The sequence below is a fragment of the Myzus persicae genome, unplaced genomic scaffold (assembly GCF_001856785.1).
Source record: "Myzus persicae strain clone G006 unplaced genomic scaffold, MPER_G0061.0, whole genome shotgun sequence".
Lineage (NCBI taxonomy): Eukaryota > Metazoa > Arthropoda > Insecta > Hemiptera > Aphididae > Myzus > Myzus persicae.
In genome coordinates, this window is record NW_019103223.1 from 242,799 (window position 1) to 262,814 (window position 20,016).

Genomic DNA, 20,016 nt, shown 5'->3' on the forward strand with positions numbered 1-20,016 from the left:
GCTTTACATTCGCCGCCCGCCGTGGTAGTCGCGTTTAGTAGTACAGTCGCCGCCGCCGCATTTCAGTTGGCAACAGTGCGCCGGGCCAATATTGATATCATTCGTCTTTGCAAATTAAATTTTTTTTCTCTCACTCGCCACTACCTGTACGGGAATGATAATAGTGCAAAAAGGCTTTGATAGCCAATGCCCGTGAGGAGCGCGATCCGATCTCGTCCGTCAAAATCTTCTGCAGGGCTCCGCGACAGACCGACCCCGACGACGACGTGCCCGGCACCGGACCGCCAACGCACCGCCCCGAGGCCGCAGCCGTCGGACGAACCACCCGCGCGGACGGACGACCCGACCGCGGGCAATTCGCAATTACCGCCGCCGCCGCCGCTGACACCACCGCCGCCGCCGCCGATCCGCGTTCGCGTATTTTGCCCGGCGCCAAATCGATAACACACTTTCCAATTGGATCCGATTCCAATGTGCTCGCCAACCGTGCGATTCACGTCGACACGGTCTCGTTGCCGTGCCATCACCATCGTCAATCATTGATTTCAGGTGAGTTTCGTCGGAAAACAACCCCTTTCGCCTCGTCACGGATTAGTGACGCGGCGGTGACGGCGACGACGGCCGTTGTCCATGTAGTTTCGGTGGCCGCCGATCGGGTTAATTTTTCTCCGACGGTTTCCCAACGTTATCCTCTGGCGGTCAGACGCTTTTCCGGTACGCATTGTCAGGTAGGCGCCTGGTATCTTAATTCGTCACACACACACGCGCACACGCACACACCTACACAACACACACACACGCGCATACATACGCACTTGCACACACACTCGCGCGCGATGAACAGCCATTATCACTTCTTGATATTGATTATTGACTCGAGAGAAACTTGTATGAACGAAAAAGTGTAGGTAGGTATGTATTAGGTATTTTTCGTGTTTCATCAATGATGTGTGCATGATTGATATTAAACATAATTGTATCCAGTGTGAGTGTATTTAGTTACCACAGTTTAAAAAAACGACTTTTTTAAGACAACATTTTAGTCATATTCAATATCTATTTGTGAGTTAAAATTAAATTGTTAAAAAGTTCAATGCTAAACATACCCAAGATATGTTTTTTTAAAAATGAAAACTTGTTCACTACTATCTGTTTTCGAGATGATGTAATCCAATGAGGTATTTTTAATTTTAACTATTGTTTTTGTGATGTGACTATGTACTTGGATTTTTATTTTCAATAGACCACTACACCATATTTTGAATTCTTATAGGAATTAGGTTTAGGTGTTCAAATTATTATCTACCTGAGAGTCTATATTACATCCACTTACATATATATTTTATTATTATTAACTCTTATTTGTTAACTTATTGAAGGATCTTACAATCAATTTATAAATGCTGAGTATTTTATTTTAAATAAACATTTATAGACAAACAAGTATCTACCTATATACCTATAGTATTTATAAATTAGAGAAATCAACATTTTTTGGATTTATTTTAAGTTGAAAAAGTTAATAGATACTCACAACTTATTGGTATGACATAAATGTTAAAAACTTAATTCAGCCTTACTTAGATGGCACTAGAGTCTGTAAGAATACATTTTAAACAAGCACTAAATAAGAGGATAAACATTTAATGTAATTGTCTTACGAATATTGACTATAGATTATGCTTCAATGTTTTTTAACATTTAAATAATATACTTAATTTTTTAGTTTTTATTTAAAAAAGATGGTTTCAAGTAGGTAAATTTTTTTTCTTCATTCTTGTACAATTTGGTGTTCATCCCGGTGTTCATGCTTATTGTTAACATGAACATAGATTGCATTCATACTTCTATTTATATGTAATGATTGGACAATTTGTTAGGTACTTAAAACAATTGGATTGTAGACTAAGAATCCATAATTTACTTTTTAGTAGGCTAGACTGTTATACACAATGTCAACATTAATAATGGTATAACATCTATTCATATATATAATTTTATGCCTGGTACATATACATGATTCGAAAATATGCTTTTTTAAATCAAGTGGAAGGTTTATTATGTAGGATGGTATTTCATTTAAATAATTTTTTATAAATTATTTAAAAATGTCAATTAGATGTGGTTTTTTTGTTTCTTTTTATGAAAAAAAAGTTGTTTTTGGGTACCTTGTGTTAAGTCCATATATTATCATTGTTTAATTAACTGACAATTAAAGTTTATAAAGTTTTCATAAATTTGTTTTGCTCAAACCTGCAACCACCTATTATATACTAACCATATAGTGGAAGTAGGTAAATATATTATATATATATTTTAAAATATTTAATAATTTTTTATCTGGTTACTCGCTTATAAACTTGGTAGGTAGGTACTTAAATGTAATTAAACGGTTTCTGACATTGTTATTTTATTATAAGAAGGAAATAATTTTGATGGGTACTTAGTTCCATAGATTATTCATTAAAATCAAGGTAAGGGTATTTAAGTAATTTAGTAAATATGTTTTAAAATTGGTTCCTTTTTTTCCCATTTATTATCGTTTGAAGAACTAATGTTTTTATCCAGGTTTTTTTGTGAATTTATCTTATGATTAAATTAAATATTAGTACTTAGAAATTATTAAAATTATTTCTTATTCTGGTTAATGCTTTCATAAATTGTAATGTTTATATAGTACCTGTATTTGTTAAATATTCTATGATATATTTTTACATAGGTATTTAATTGAAAGAACTCATCACTTTTTTAGTCCTAACCATGACAATACATACATTATTTGCTAACATATTTCATGACCTAACTATTATTAAAAATTGAAATTGTATGTTGTACCTACTTTTTCTAATAATAAAACCAACAAAATATATTTAGTTAATTAGTAATAATATTGTTTTATTTTATCAGTAATAATTATTATGATTTACATATTTATAAATATGCATTCAGTTCAAGTACCAAATAAAACTCCAGATCTTTATGAAACCTATCTAAAAAAAACCTATTTAAATACCTACTTATTACTTTTATTTGTTATTAGTATTAATAATTTTTATCAAAATAATGTTTGTTTCTTTATTTAAAACAATTTCTTTCCATTTAACAATTAATTATGCTACTTTATTGTTGAATTACAAAATGTTCATAATAATATTTTTGTGTTACCTAATTGTTGGCTATTATTTTAAGATTAATTTAAATACAATTAACCTAATAAAAATATTATTTTTTGTTTTTTATAGTCGTTTAGAAAATTTTAAATCAAAATGTTCTTTCCAATCGCCAATCTATGCCACATTGACAAAGCGCCAAAATAAATCTGAAGTCTCGGAAATGGCAAAGAAAAATGATACATCACGTTGGATCAATGTTTCAGTGGTGGGACTTTCGGGCACAGAGAAAGAAAAAGGGGCTGTGGGAATTGGTAAATCATGTTTGTGTAACAGATTTATGAGATTTTTTGCTGATGACTTTAATGTTGATCATATTTCTGTTTTAAGCCAGGTAATATTTTGTTATCATCAGTATTTATAAAATTGTGAGTATATGAAGAGAACACTAAATATATGTTTCTGTTTCTATTTAGTCTGATTTTAGTGGACGCGTAGTTAATAATGATCATTTCTTATACTGGGGAGATGTTACAAAAACATCTGAAGAAGGTGTTGATTTCACTTTTCAAGTCATAGAACAAACTGAATTTATAGATGATTCATCATTTCAACCATTCAAAGGTAAATTAACATTTTGTTTTAAATGTACTATTAGTGATAATACTAGAATAGTTGGTTCTTCAAAACTATAAAACTTCCTTATAATATATAATATATTATTTACATTTTAGGGCTTATCTACCCATGATATTACGTTTATTAAAAATAATATTAAATATTACAATATAGGTATACGATATTTGTATGAAATTAATAAATGTTCTCATTTTTATGTATTTAGTGAATCATTAAAAAAATGAATATTTTTAAAATATGAAATATCTGTATAAATATTAAGATACTACAAAATGTAGGTATTTCAGTATAAGTATATTGTATCTAGCGATAAAAAATTAACAAAATATTAGATCTGCCTAACAAACCTTAAGGCGGTAACGCATAAACAAATTTGCTCACAATCAAATTCCTTATAACACACATTTCCACCTAAAAATGTGAAATTTACCATGAATAGAAAAATTGCTGAGTCCTATAAAAAAAGTATTGATCTGTACACTTGTTTCTATGTGTTGTACCTAGTATATTGGTTTTTTTTACATACTTTACACATAAAGTTTTTTTTGGCAGATTTATTTTCATTATTTTATCTTATAAATTTTAAAATTGGGTACCCTTTCAATATTTACTGTAATTTTATGTTGGTTTGTTAGTGCACTAGGTATCTACAAATAAAAATTGTGTTTCCTTTATTATGCAGTATTTCTACTATATCAATTTCTCTTTATTAATAATGAATAGGTTATGTATTTAGGTATATGTATTTTTTACAGAAGAATGATTCCACCAAATGTTTTGAAGGTTGTGCCTCCGCTCTTCCTGGAGTAGTTGGATTTCTAATGTGTCGATGGCTCCAGTCTTTTAATGTTATATTTGTTTTTGAAGTGTCTCAAATGTGTTTCTATAGTTTGTGTTTCAGTGCCAGTTATTAGGTCAATACAATTTTACAAAATAATAAGAATAACCCTTTTATGGATATATCCATGTTCATTTTAAATTGAGTATGCACATTGCATAACATTTATCATAATATATAGTTGTATCTTGTACAAATTTATTTAATATAATAGGTATTATTCTGATTTCGTTTTTCTACTTTGAAAAAAACATCTTTCTAAAATGCCATCATGCAACACATACCAAAAATCCATGGTCCTGCAATTCATTGTCCACAATTTTGATTGTTTGCCACATTGTTATTACCCATACTATTTGCTTCTTCATCTGGTGTCCTTGACATAATATACCACAATTATATTTTATATTATCTCAGAACAAGGATTAATCTACTTGTAAAATTATGTCAGGACTTTCCATTTTCTCAAGTTCTTGAAATTAGGCTACTAGCACGAGAAATTGTACCCGTATTGTAGTCTTGATATTTTTGTGAACACCTGCATTGTGTTTCCTTCATTTGAAATACACAAAACCAAACAAGCTATCACTCGAATTTAAACCACTATTAGAAACCCTAAACTTAAAAAAGTATTTTTTTGCTTATTGTTTGGCACCCTTTTTAGAACATAGCGAATATAAGGTTTTCAAAATATTTCTTTCTGAATCTCGCTTTTTAATAACTTACTTCATTTCACTACCACAAATCATTTGGTTTTTAATTTTAGTAGCAGGTTGTTTGTAGAGTAATAATTCACATGTTTTTTTTAACTTACACATTTCTTCATTTTTAATAATATGTCGATACAATTACCTCAGAGTCAAAACATTAATAAAGATATTAGGTAGTTGTAAAATAATGATAGTAAAATAATACAAATAACCACAGTTAAACCACGTTTAATAGATACAGCTCACAAACAAAAACTAATTTCATTCTTCTAGCAAAAATTCTAATCTTAATTTCAAAACTATAAAGTATACATAGGTATAATACAGTTTGGTAGGAGCTTAATCTTAATTGGGAAATGATTAAGTATATGCATGTACAATGAAATTTGCTACATACTTATACATTTGTGGATAGCATACTAAACCACTAAACATGCAGTAGATAGCATATTGATGTGTACTCAAAATTATTTTAAAGTAATAAAACACAAGGCTGACCAGTGGTGGGTAGTCACAATAATAGAACTGTGCTTATAAGTACAATACACAATAGTACTGTACAATAAGTACTGATAAATGTTATTTTGAATGTTGATAAATATATTTTTTGTCGCCATAAATATTATAGTATAACACATATGATTACTAAATTATATTTATATTGTTGATTGTTAACATTTTTAAGGAGGCAAAATGGATCCATACACCAAACGCTGTGCAGCCACTAAAATTACATCAGCTGAAAAATTAATGTATATATGCAAAAACCAATTGGGTATGTTATCAACAAAAAATATTGTAAAACACAATATAATATATCTTTCATTAAACATTAATATTCATAGAATATAATTAACACGTTCACCTCCTCATCACGGGCCCGCATTGGTAGTGGGGCCTTTCAGGCCACCGCTGATCCATGATTTTCGCTAGTACATATTGAAAATACATGCCTATAATAATTTGGCCATAGGGGCACTGCTTTATTATTTATGAGGCCATTTAGAACATATCAGAAAATTCTTTTCCGTCAGTTTTTTGTTTCCTGTGTTTTTTGTATACTTTTATAGTCCAACGTATGCTATCCGTAGATACGTGGTGTGTGGTATCAGATTAGAAATATAGGTGCGGTAATGAACGTGTTAATAAACATAATATTTTTAATGTATTCTATACATCATTAATTATTAATTTTTAATTCATTTCAGGCATTGAAAAAGAGTATGAACAAAAAGTGTTACCCGATGGCAAATTCTGTGTTGATGGTTTTCTTTGTGTGTTTGATGTCAGTGTAGTACCTAGTCGTACTATAGAAAAACAATTAGAAGCTGTAACTAATATTTTAATCAATGTTATTAAAACAAAAAAACCCGTGGTATTAGTAACTACAAAAAATGATGAGTTTAATGAAGCTTATGTTCGAGAAGTTGAGAAACTTGTAGCCCGTAAAGAATTTAAAGGAGCTATACCAATTGTTGAAACATCGGCTCATCAGAATATTAATGTTGATACAGCTTTCATTGCATTAGCCCATCTAATTGATCGATTTAAAGGCCGTACAAAAATAGTTCCTTATTTGGAATCTGTTCGTATGAGAAAAGAAGTTTTAGAAAATACTACTGATGCATACCAGACATTGATACAATCACAAGTAAATACAAATTTTATTACTTTATACTGATTATGTACAAACAATTTAATTTAATTTATGAACTATTTGAATATTATTATGTATATTATGAATCTATCTAATTTGTTACCTGCTTACATTATAAACATACTTATTTAAAATAGAATATTTCAAATTTATTTTATTCATCAGGACATGATTTCAATATTTTTTTTAATTTTAGGTCACTGATTACCGTGCATTATGGAGTCAAACTTCAAAAAAAATTTCTAAATGCGATGAGTATATCAAGTACAGAGACATATTTGGATCAGATAAAGCACAAAGACTTTTTAGGAGACATGTTAAAATGTTGAAAGATGAACAAGTATCTAAAAGAGTACAAAACTACATGGAAATGTTGCCTGATATATTACAAGAATTAGTACCTGAAATTTCTACTTTGAAAGATGGGTAAGTATTTATATTTTATAACAACAAAAGTGGTCAACCTAAATCTCAAATCATATTTATGGAAAAGAAATGTATTTATTAATATCAATTTCTATGGATATTTTTTTGTAAGCTTCATGAGGTTTGATTGAATTAATGTAAGAGCACAGTTCAACACATGATAGAGACAAATAATTCCCTATTCTAATTCTCTGTTAGTTATTTGTGTTATTTTTATATTATAATCTATTATAATGATCAAAAATTTTGTTGGCTCTTTAAATCATTGTAATTATTTGTGTCTAGCAAAAAAAAAAATTATTGATCACTAATCAGCCTATTATTTCTGTAGACAACATAAATAATTAAATTAATTTAAATATTTTTTATTTTTAAATTATTATTTAGTAATATATTTTTCTTGTCTTAGTGATTGGCCTACTGTTCAAAAACACATCAAAGATCATCCAGATTTTAATCATTATTTTTATAAATGCCCTGATGATATACCATGGACAGAATGTGAGTTAGAGTTGCAAGAAGAAGGCGGTGAAAGGGACGAAAAAAGAATTCCTTGTGATGTCTTAGAAACTGGAGAAGCTGAATCAGTTTTTAAAAATCATGCTAATAATTTACAACTGGAACAAAATCGCCAGGAGTAAGTATTGTGAATTATAAAATAAATGATAAGTTATAATTTAAAAAACAATAATTCTATTGTAAAAAATAGTTCATAAAAAGAGAGACATTTGGGTATATTGTATGTGTATGTATTTTATGTTAATTTTTTTTTAAGAAATGAATCCTTAAATAATTTGTTTTCATTTAATGTATAACTGGTTAATGCTATTGTTTTGATTTACATTATCCATTTTAAATTTCATTTGTTATAATATTTATAATTTTCATTTTATTCTCTAGAGTAATTGATTTGTGTTTATTTTTTTTTAAATTAAGATGGAAAAAACAATTTAAGCAACTGTTACAAGATGCTGGTTATGTAACTCCTGGTAAACCAATGTCTGAAGTTAGAGTACTTTTTATGGGTCGTGAATGCTTTGAAGCATTATCACACGATGATTGCCAATATATTTATGATAAACACCAAAGAAGTATTATTGAAAAAGCGAAACACAATTTTCAGGTACATGATTAATATTAAAAATATTTGAGAAAACAATCAAATAATTCATTTTCACTTATGTATTTTAACACAGGAGTTGTTATTAGAACATGCAGATCTATTTTACCATTTCAAAAGTATAGCACCTACGGGAACCATTACTCAAGATGATATAAAAGAAATAACTGATGATTTAAAAGAAGATTCTAGGTAAACCTATTAATTATTTGTGTATTCTGTAATTTAATTTATTTACTAAAAATAATGAATTGTTTAAAGGTATAAAGCTCTAGACAGGCTGGACCAAGATAGAAAGTTAATGCTTTTCCAACATCTGGGTTTCGTGCATTGTCCAATTAGAGAACACTGTCCAGCCTTTCCTAATTGTATGGACGCATTAATTGAAAAGCTTTTAAGTGATCGTGTTCAAAAGTAAAACTATATTATAATACCTAAATTAATTTAATACCTGTCATTTTATTTGATTTGTATACAATTTCTAAAAAATTATTTTTTAGACCTACATCGGGAAATAATAAGCAATGGATGATAAAGTCTGACAATAATTTACATTTAGTAATTCTAGGATCTAATGGTTTGGCAGATGAATTCTCTACTAAGTTAAAAGTAACAATGAATGATTATAGTTTTTATATCAGTTTAAATGAAATCAGTATCAATGATAAATATAAATTTTTAGGCACAATGTGATAATAAAGAATATGAATTAGACAACCAAGTTTATAAACTGAAATATCGAGTCATTAATGGGGATGTAAATCTATCACAAAACTCATTCCAAACACCTGATTTTAAACCCAATGGTAAATATTATAAATAATTATAATTTTGAAAATTTGTAATTTATATTAACATTTTAAAGGCTGTGTTTGTGTTTATTCAAATTCTGAATCATTTGAGTATATACGAGATAGTCTTGAAAAGACATTACTATCCAATTTGGAGAAGGATGATAAATTGCCATTTGAAGGATTACCTATAATTTTACTATACATTAGTGAATCTGGTATTGGACAGAAAGATTTAACACTGCAAAAAGAAGGCCAAAGTTTAGCTGACAGGTAAATTTTGTTCCTTTTTTTTCAAATTCTATTTTATGAATGAAAATGTCATGCATTTTAATATTTTTTTATTTATCTGGGTTTTCTAAAGATTTTAAATATTTGTACAAAACTACATTTTTAAAAATATTTTTCAACTGATGATTTGAGAATCCGTAGCCGTTCAGTTAAATCTTGTAATTCATCAGCAAATCAACCAGTTATTAATTTATTTTTTTTGCAAATACTTCATAATTAATTGAGGACATTTATGAATTAGGTTGAAATAAATATTAAAATTTTTATCTAGGAAAAATGGCAATTTAAATATTCTTGATTTTATGTTTTTAGTTTACAATGTCCATTCATTGATATGCCTGTGGAAGATGGAGATTCATCAATGTTTGATGCAGATTTAATTTCTAATGCAATGAAGCTGCTTGTCGAAAGCATAACTCACCGAATTGGATTTTTAAACGAGTATCAATCAATTATGGATCCATCAGATCCAGACATCCGGTATATTTTACAAACAATTTTTATTTTATTATTATAAATGCTAATTTTTTTTTTTTTAACTCTAGCATTATTATGTGCATGTTTTGTGATGATCCATATTCTGTTGAATGTATATTGGCACCATTGTTAAGTCATCAATGTTGTTATTTGAGTGGAGATAGAAGTATAATTTTAGAAACATTTCTCGGAGCTTCAAAGCGTAAAGTAGAAGTGATTATGTCCTCCTACCATGGTGCAAATGCGTTCCGTGAAGAATTAGTACATGGATTTATTTTATCATATTATGCTAAACGAAAAGCATCGCTAGCTACACTAAAGTAATTTTAAACAACATTACATTTTAAATTTATATTTAACTTATTATTATCTGTTCTTTAGTGGGTTTTCTTGCAGTTCATTCTCCACCAATACTCCAAATTTACCAATCCAAATAATGGCTGTTACTGAACCAGTAGGAACTAATTCATTCAATGATATTAGTCAACAGTTACTTAATGATGGTAGTTCCATTGCTGACAGATTAAAAGCACAATTTGTTACAATAATTAATTCATCGATGCATAAAAGTAAATAACCCTAACTATGGCAATTAAATTATTACTAATACCTAATTTTTTATCATCTTTTTGGAAGGTTCATTTTATACTCCATTTTTCAAAGATGTTTGGGAAAAGAAATCAGAAATTGAACAAGCTTTCCACATGGAAGAACCAACAAATTATAGAAAAATAAATCCTTTGTCTAAAATAGAATATTCTAAAATGAATCTCTCTTCACATGATGGGTAAGAATTTATTCTACCTAATTGTATTTTATAAATTTAACTCAAAACATTTTAGAAGTAGTAATAATGTGTATGGGCGATTACCTTGTGGAATAACTCAGGATGATGACAGTTATTCTTTAACACATTCACGTGAAAATCTTATGAGTCCAAGTGATGATAGTGATACGTTTTCACCAGTTGACAACATGCTTCATGTCACCAATAATAATTTAGATAAACAACAAGGTAATTATAGTTTATTATTTTAATTATATGTAGTTATGTAACTTATGTAGTTTTTAATAATATAATGCATTGAAGTTCTATGTCAGTGTTGTGTCATAAATAAAATGAAAAATACGACACATAATTTGCTCATTATAAGAATTTTATTGAAATATATTTATATACCTACATCAGTTCTAGCTAATATTTAGTATTCATTACTATATGATTGATTGGTATTTGCCTCCTAATCAAATAATTCGATTTTTTTAGTGAGACAGAAAAAGATCAATTTTTTTTTATCAATATAAATTATAAATTTTCATTGATATTAATATCATATTATCTTATGCTAAAACCTGTGCCTAAATGTTGTGTTTCTTATTATATTACTCCACACTTTGCATACATTACTACGCGTAATACCAGTAATGTTAGTGATAAGAAATACATTTATTTAAATAGATTCAATTAATAAATTTTGTTGTTAAATATGAATGTTAGGTAATTTTATTAAACATTTTAAACACTATAACTGCTAATGTATTTTGTTTTTAAAGTACTAATTGCATTTGTTAGGTCAATGTAAAAATCTAACATTTGAGATTACAAGTGAGAGTTTACTCTTTTGGTTAAAAAATATATTCGAAACTAGATACACTGTTAATTGGGTACAAATTAATTTTATACAGTTTAACTGTAACCGAGGTGCAAAAGTGAAACTCTAATAATATCTAATAGTTAGGTTCTAATAGAATTCACTTAATCATATGTAGTTGAAGTTCCGTTTAAATGAGAAATTTTATTTTCTATGAACTATTTTCCATGACATTCTTAAAGAATTAATATTGCTTGTAGTAAAAGCTCGGATCTTTTAAACTGACGATTCAAGATTAATTCTTAATATTCAAGGAGTGAATAAACTAAAATATTTTAATAAATTGATTGAAGTATGCGTATTTTTTTAAGCGTTTGTGGAAACTATAAAACTGTATCCGCCATTCAGCTAATTACTGTGATTAAATTCACTATAACATGGACACAGGGTTATTTTAATACTGATAGTCTATACATTTACGCTTAGGTGGTGGTATTACAGGCTTTCAGGTGTTTCCTCGACCTACAACACCTCCTGAACCCGCACCACCAGACCACGCCGGACTTGGTATCAACAACAATTCACAGATGATTGCTTCAAACTCCAGTCTTGATGAAATCACATGTAACACAAATAAAATTCTTCAAAATTTTCAATGTGGTTTCCCATTTATAATTAACAAATCATTATTTAGAAATAAAATGATTGCTCATACACATTTTAACTTCTTAAAATTTAATTAATCAGCTTTTTATAATTTCTCTCATAAAATGTACATGTTGCATGTTATGTAGTCATACATTTAGTTTTCTTTAAATTTATACTTATATTTTTATTATCTTTTTGATAGCATGCTTTTGACCCTGCATCATATAAAAATTCATGTGTATATACAAACTGTGATTCCAATAGAACTAGAAACCAATATTTTTAAACAATTTAGAACGAATATTATTAAAAAGACTGCCGTGAAAAAGATATTCAAATATTATATTTCTTAGTATACCAGCTTTAATTTCACATTACACTTCATTTATCTTATTTTTAAATTTGTGAATTACTATAGTACAATTATTATATTCAATCATCATAAATTCATAACATATAAACAACCCTAAATATATCATTAAATAATGTTTATTTGTTTGTGCTAAAATAGTGAATTGGTTTCTAAATTATATAAAATAAATATTATGTACATGATTTTATGTTTTATTTAGCATTAATAACTGTAGAATTAGTTTGACCCTTGTCCACCCTTATTAGATTCATTATTTTCATCCTTGATCCGAAAATAGTATTATTATAACTAACACATCTTATCATTTGTACTTTATATTAGACTGATAAGTATGCTTGGTAAATTATAAAACATAATTTTATATTAAAACTTTAACTTTGAATAATTCTCTTGAATTAAAATTTTAAGCAAATAACCAAATTCTTGTTTGTTTTTAAAATGCAGCAGATGTTAGTGGATCGAGAGAGTCATTAGCGACACATGACTCAGGTAGTGTTGTATAAAACAAAATACTAAAACAAATACCATTTATATAATAAAACATAGTTATTTTACTTTTTTATTTAGTTTAATAGATTTTATTGTTTTTATATATTTACAGGATGGGTGGACGATTCTGTATTTATGCAATGTGCTCCAAATAACGAAAGTCTATGGATAAATAATTATTCTAAACATGCTTTCACTACTGGGCGTCATATGTCCAAGTCTCGGATTAAAAATAGCAATCATACTATGAAGGTAAAACAAATTGACTAATTGGTTGTTGCATTTTTTATTTTATATGCTTTTTAGCAGTAATGGTATATTTTTAATTGAGCATAAAAATGTGATTATATAGTTAACAGCATCTTTTTTCTGCTAATAAATACGTGAGGTTATATGGGAATACTGGGAATACGGGTGCATTAGGGCCCTAAGCTTGGGGGCATTTTTTCATTTCTAGAATAGTGATTAGTTATATCATTAGTATAAAATATTTAGGTATTAAAATTAGAAAAAAAAATGAGTAATTCATTTTAATACCTTTTTTTAATATTAGGTATTTATAAATTATAATATACGAGTACTTCTTAATTATTTGAATCCTTGATTACGAACAGCAGAACTCATGGACTTTGAGCACTAAAAATGTTACAGGTTAAAAAGTCATTTAAAAGGCTCATAAAGTAGTCCTTACTGTTATACCAAATACTAAATGATTAGGAAAATCATATACCTATTTATTTTATACATTTAAGAACCTTTAAAAATATATTATTGAGGAATATTATACACCTAGCATTATTATTTTACATATTATCCAAGTAGGAAAGAGACTGTTTAAATTTTTCCCATTTAGGTCTAATTTTTATACTAGGTTCAATAAATTTTTTGAGCTATTTCATTGAACTTGTATAATTATAATAATGATAATAGATATAATAGATGCAATATTGACTAAGACAAGTATGCATAAAAACTAAATATCAAACAATTTATGAATTACAGTTTTAAAAATTGTGTAGGTAATAAGATTTTATTAAAACTATGAACAATGCACAAATATTTTTCAAATAATTTGAATAAATACATTAATTATTTTTCATATGTAATGATATATGGCGCAAAATGTAACACAGGAATAAGATAGAAAAAAAATGTTTATTACATTTTTAAAGTTACTACAAAAACAGTAAAATTATCTTATTAGAAAAACAATTTTAGTATAAAATAAACCACCCAAGTTCAAATTTATAAGTATTAAAACGAGTATTAATACCCAATTTAATTTTAAAAGCTGTATATATAAATACTTGAATTCATTATTTTGATTGCAAAGCTCTAGATTATTTAACTGTGCCTTCTTAATTTAATAATTTCTTCAATTGTGTTCCGACTTATAATACATTGTAATCATACTAAATATTTTAATCTATTTAAGTTTTGGATTTAACGGTTACTAAAAATATTAATGCATCTATCATATTGTACTGTAATGCATACATTGCAATGTATCAGTATTTCAATGAATTTGTCCTCAATAGATACCTTATTTATGTAATTAAATCTAAGAGCATGAATCTATCCTCTATGCTAGTGGTTCTTAAACTGGTCTATTGAGCTATCAGTGGTTCCAATCATAGTAGATTGTTTATGATAATATGGGATTTATTGTAAACAATTTTATGAATAATAAAAGGTTATTTATTTGAAAAATAATTATGATGCGGATCCGATGTTTGAAAAAATCTTTTTTCTAAAGTCTGCATAATTCAAAATCTTATTAAGAACCTCTGCTCTATGAAATTGAAAATGAACCATAGTTAATAATTGAATCATATTCTATACATAATAATATTTTTACAGCAACCGGGTAAATTAAATATGAAGGATTATACACTAGTCACAGATGCCATCTCAAGAATGAATCTCATAAGTGGAAAAGAGCAATACAATCGACCATATAATAGTGGTAGTTCTTATAACTGTGGTGCACCTTTAGCAACACCCGAAAATGTAGATTTGGGTTCTGAATATGCTCAGGTCTGTATTAAAACAAGATTATTTAAAAATAACTATTCTTATGATATTTAACTATTTTGTAGGTGAAAGATGCAATGCCTGGACATTATCCATTTGATGGAGACTATTCATATACATTGGTTCAAGATAACCTTGCTGCATCAAGTAAACATAAGTTAAGACACCGTAGAGAAAAAGGAAGGCCAAGTATGTTATTTGTTTTCATATTTTATAATAATTGAACTTAAACATGCTCTTTTGTATTTGTATAGACTACTCGGATTCTGATAGTGATTGGAGTTCAATGGAAAGACGTGAACCATTATATAATTCATCAAATGACACATTCTCAAAATTATCTCGTAGATCAGCTACTCAAAAACGTTCTAAGAAAAAGAGAACTGCCATTCCTGTTGCCACACCCAAAGTTCCATCGTTTAATATATCTTCAAATGGATGTAGTATGAATTTTAACTCTTTGTCAGGACAGCTAGGTACTTTTTACTCAGAAGATGCTAGTAGTGAAATTAAAAATGGTATGTTTGTAAATAGCTTTTTTTTACGAATGTTTATCATTTATTTAATCATTTCGTTTTTTTATTAGCTAATAACATACCAACACCTCATCACCAACCAAATTCAGATTCATCAACTGATAATTCTGATGATAAACCTAATGTTTGGGTTCATCCCTCTGTAAGATTGATGGAAAAAAGATCTTTACGATATAAACGTAAACAAATGGTTGCTCCACAACCTCCGGTTATACCATCTGGTGCTCTTAGTAATAAAGATTGTCATAACATAACTGAAAGTGAAACAATGTATTCTACTAGACGTGAGTATAATAGATTTTTAAATCTTTTTAGTTTTTACATTTCTCGTTATATAAATTTTAATAACTTTGTTATAGCTTCACACATGCATGACATGAGTTACAATTTTGATGAGGAATCTAGTTTGGATGTATCTTCACCGAGATGTTTGAACTCTCCATCAGTGAGTATTTTTATTTCTATACACTTATTCAGATAACTTATTTTTGTATTTGATTTGATTATTTTTTTAATAGCAATAATGAATATGAGATGAATACTACTTATATCCCATTTTAAAATTGTTTAGTTTAATTAAATAAAATTTAGTTAAGATTTAAAAATTTTAAAACTAACTTTTTTTTAACCTTATAAGTTTGAACTCTTAACATATAAGCCCGTATAAATATAATTTATCTAATTAAAATATTGGTTGATAATTATGCGGACTAAATATATTTTCACAAATGTTTTATTTCATGCATATTAAATTTTAAAAAATAATATCAAACTATAAAAATCAAAGATATACTTAATATTACACTGTATATTCCATAATCCATATTCTAAATAAATACTATATGATTTCTAGGCAATTGGCAATTTAAAAGGAAAAGAAGATGATAAGTCCATTAGGAGAAAAGAAAAACAAAGAGCTAAAGAAGAGATTAAGTTGGAAAAAAGAAGATTAAAAGAAGAAAAATTAAGAAAAATTGCAGAAGAGAGAGAAAAGAAAAAGAAAAGCAAAGTTAAAACTAGTGGTTCACCAATGACACACCAACCAACATTAGAAAATTTTGTCCAGTCTGAAAACAATGTCATTCCATTATTGTTAGAAAAATGTGTCAAATTTATTGAAGTAGAAGGATTGGATTCTGAAGGTCTTTATAGGGTACCAGGAAATCGATCTCATGTTGAACTTCTTTTTCAAAGATTTGAAGAAGGTTAGTAATCAACTTAAAATGTTAATAATGATTTAAATATAAATTATTATATCGTTTTGTGAAAAAGTTTTTATGGCGACTCAAATAACAAATAATTTTTGTTTATTTTGAATTTTAATTGAAATCTTTAAAATATATTTTCATATTTCTATTTACCTTAAGAGGACGCTATACCTGTATGTGTTGTCTCCGTCTTACAAGAGTGTAACATATCAAATTTATGTTCAGCAGATCACATTTAGCTCAGTTAGCTTAAAAATTAGAGTAAATTGACTTCTTATTAAAATTAAAGGTAAGATTATTACAAAAGGCTTCTCATGGGCTTTTTATTATATTTTAATTTTAAAGAGAGTTATGGGTATTTTAAGTTGTACAAACAATTTACAATTTTTAAACACTCATAACTCTCTTTAAAATTAAAATATAATAAAAAGCCCTTTATAATAATCTAACCTTTAATTGTATTAAGTGGTCAATTCACTCTAATTTTTAAGCTAACTAAGATAAACGTAATCTGCTGAATGTAAAATTTGATATGTTATGCTCTTGTAAGACGGAAACAACACATGCGGGTATAGCGTTCTCTCTTAAGAAACATACTGTTTCTACTAGGCTCTGTAAGGAATATAAACCTTTAGATTAATCTTTAGAGATCTATTTAAAATTTAGTATAAAATGTATATCAATGCAAAAAAACCATGAAAGCTATATTATTTATGGTTTTATTTTTTTCATTGATTTTTAATATGAATTTTTATTATTTTCAGATAATGACATAAATGTTACAAATATGGATATACCCGTAAATGCTGTTGCAACTGCACTAAAAGATTTTTTCTCTAAAAAATTACCACCATTGTTTACTGAAGACTTAATGGATGAGTTAGAAGACCTATCAGGTAAGCATTTTCATATTAAATATGTTACGGTAAAAATATGAATAACATAACTCATACCATATTATAGAATTTTACATTAATAGATCACTTTAATTGGTTAATATATATTATTGCACACCTTGAAACCTATTTTGTTAAATTCATAATATAGGAAGTACTACTGTGACATAAATTTTACTGATACTCATCATTTTACCGTAACTAGGAATGAACTGAGAAATGACATCTACCTTACAGTCCAAAAGATCAAATATATTTATAAAATACATGGCCTCTAAATGAATAATTATATTGAATTCTTATAATTGAACCCTATAGTTTTTTTAAAACAATTTTTAAGTCGATGAAAATTGATAGTATATCATTAAGAATGCCTGACCTTTGAAATAAGATAACTATTTTCCTATAAATCAGTTAAGTTATTGTCACTTGAGCTAGTTCATTCCTAAATATATCATATGCATAAAATAAAATGAGATTTTAGTTACTATGCTTAAAACATTACCTAGATTTTTTTGTTTCAGTTAAAGCTGACAGAAGTTGCCGTTTGATGGCACTTCGGAACCTTTTGAAAAAATTACCAAACGTGAACTTCGAAATCCTGAAATTTATATTTCGTCACTTTGTGAGGTAATGATGATGATTGTTATAAATGTTTTGACTTGAATATTTTTTAATGATTTTTTTTTATCATCAGGGTGGCTGAAAATTGTAAAGCTAACAGCATGGACTCTAAAAATATAGCTATATGTTGGTGGCCTACTCTGTTACCTATTGAGTTCAACGATATGGGGCGGTTTGAACAATTAAGACCCCACTTAGAAGACACTGTGCAGACAATGATTGACCAGTATCCATTTTTATTTTGTGGCAAAGACGCTTTTGTCATGGTATGAAATGCGCATGAGCATTACAAGTAATGGACAAGAAAACATCTAGTATTTTAATATTTATTATAATAAATAAGACATTTTTGCCCATGAATAATAAGTAATTCACAACTAAAATAATCCTAGCCAAAGATAAAAGTTATTTGTGTTGTTTTTATATCTAGATTAATGTAATTTTAAGTAATATACGTGTTTGCTAAAAATGAATACTAATTTTTAAAAAAACTGCATTATAATGTACTGTAGTTTTACGTTTCTGAACTGGCCAAGTTTGACAACTATTATTTAAGCCGATTAAATAACTTATACATAAAAATAATGAATTTTGGTTGACTAATTTTTTTCAATAAGAATACAATTTACTAGATAAGTTTATAGTGAGTTAAGTTAGTGTGAATTTGAATGTTTTTATACAACCAATTTGTCTATGGTGCTTTTAAAATTAGCTATATTTAGTTGCAAAAGACAAATAGTTCATTCTCCTTAAATATAATAACTTTATTTTGAATATATTTAATTGTTAATCAATAATTATAAATGTAATTAATTTATCCAATTTTTTTTGTACCTTATACCAGTGATTTAGCCAATGTTTATTTTTGTTTATTAATTTTAATTTTGATAAAATACGATATTTCTTACAACAATTAGTTTTACAGACAGTTACAATCCCAATACTTGTTGTTAAATGCAGAAGTTAATATTAAGTTGTATTTATATTATTTACTTACATAAAATCATCTTTATGACTTTATAATTTCCTTCCTTGCCTTTTTTTTTAGCTTAAACTTTCTAGTCACTTCTCTAATATGTCAGGCAATGTTTTTTGATAGTTTTTTTTATGAAATATAGTATGTAATTTTCCTAAATATCTATAATTCAAATTTGAATATTTTTGTACGATACCCCACTTCATATTAGATTTTACTGTTATTTTCCACTATTCAATAGTGTAACCTTTGTATTCTTTTCTATTGCTGATAACTTTATTTAAATTTCACCTGTTGTATAAAAATCCATATGTTTAATTTATAAATATTATCTTAGACTAGGTTTAATCCTCCCTTTAAATTATTTATTATTATCAAAATCTGTATTTTGTAGGAATTAAAATTTTTATTTTTTATTTTATATGCCTCTCTTTAGTATTTGTTTTATGAAACTTCATTATTAAGTTAAGTTTTTAATTTACCTAGTCTTCATTGAAACTATTTCTGCATTATAAATATTGTTTTAATTTTTAATCTCTTATATATCTGTCTTTTAGATTAAGTATAAATGTTATGAATTA

At 27.4% G+C, this 20,016-nt stretch overlaps 1 protein-coding gene across 9 annotated transcripts; it reads left to right on the forward strand.

Annotated features, from left to right (window-relative positions):
* Positions 1-148: 148 nt before the first annotated feature.
* On the forward strand, positions 149-19,795 carry LOC111034045 (rho GTPase-activating protein 190). Of its 9 annotated transcripts, none has more exons than XM_022315063.1 (30): positions 149-549; positions 3,243-3,504; positions 3,587-3,734; positions 5,983-6,072; positions 6,506-6,948; positions 7,151-7,380; positions 7,790-8,017; positions 8,317-8,503; positions 8,577-8,692; positions 8,762-8,914; positions 9,001-9,109; positions 9,183-9,306; positions 9,366-9,564; positions 9,895-10,062; positions 10,128-10,379; positions 10,441-10,628; positions 10,696-10,846; positions 10,902-11,074; positions 12,138-12,275; positions 13,117-13,161; positions 13,274-13,413; positions 15,022-15,198; positions 15,261-15,384; positions 15,450-15,713; positions 15,782-16,015; positions 16,091-16,176; positions 16,585-16,936; positions 17,704-17,835; positions 18,345-18,465; positions 18,533-18,731. In XM_022315063.1, the coding sequence occupies exons 2-30, from the start codon at positions 3,334-3,336 to the stop codon at positions 18,729-18,731; spliced, it is 5,142 nt and encodes a 1,713-aa protein (XP_022170755.1). In that variant the 5' UTR covers positions 149-549; positions 3,243-3,333. The 9 variants fall into 9 exon arrangements, with proteins under 9 accessions (XP_022170755.1, XP_022170756.1, XP_022170757.1 ...); XM_022315064.1 differs by lacking the exon at positions 149-549 and adding an exon at positions 597-728; XM_022315065.1 differs by lacking the exon at positions 149-549 and adding an exon at positions 597-714.
* The last annotated feature ends 221 nt before the right edge of the window (positions 19,796-20,016 follow it).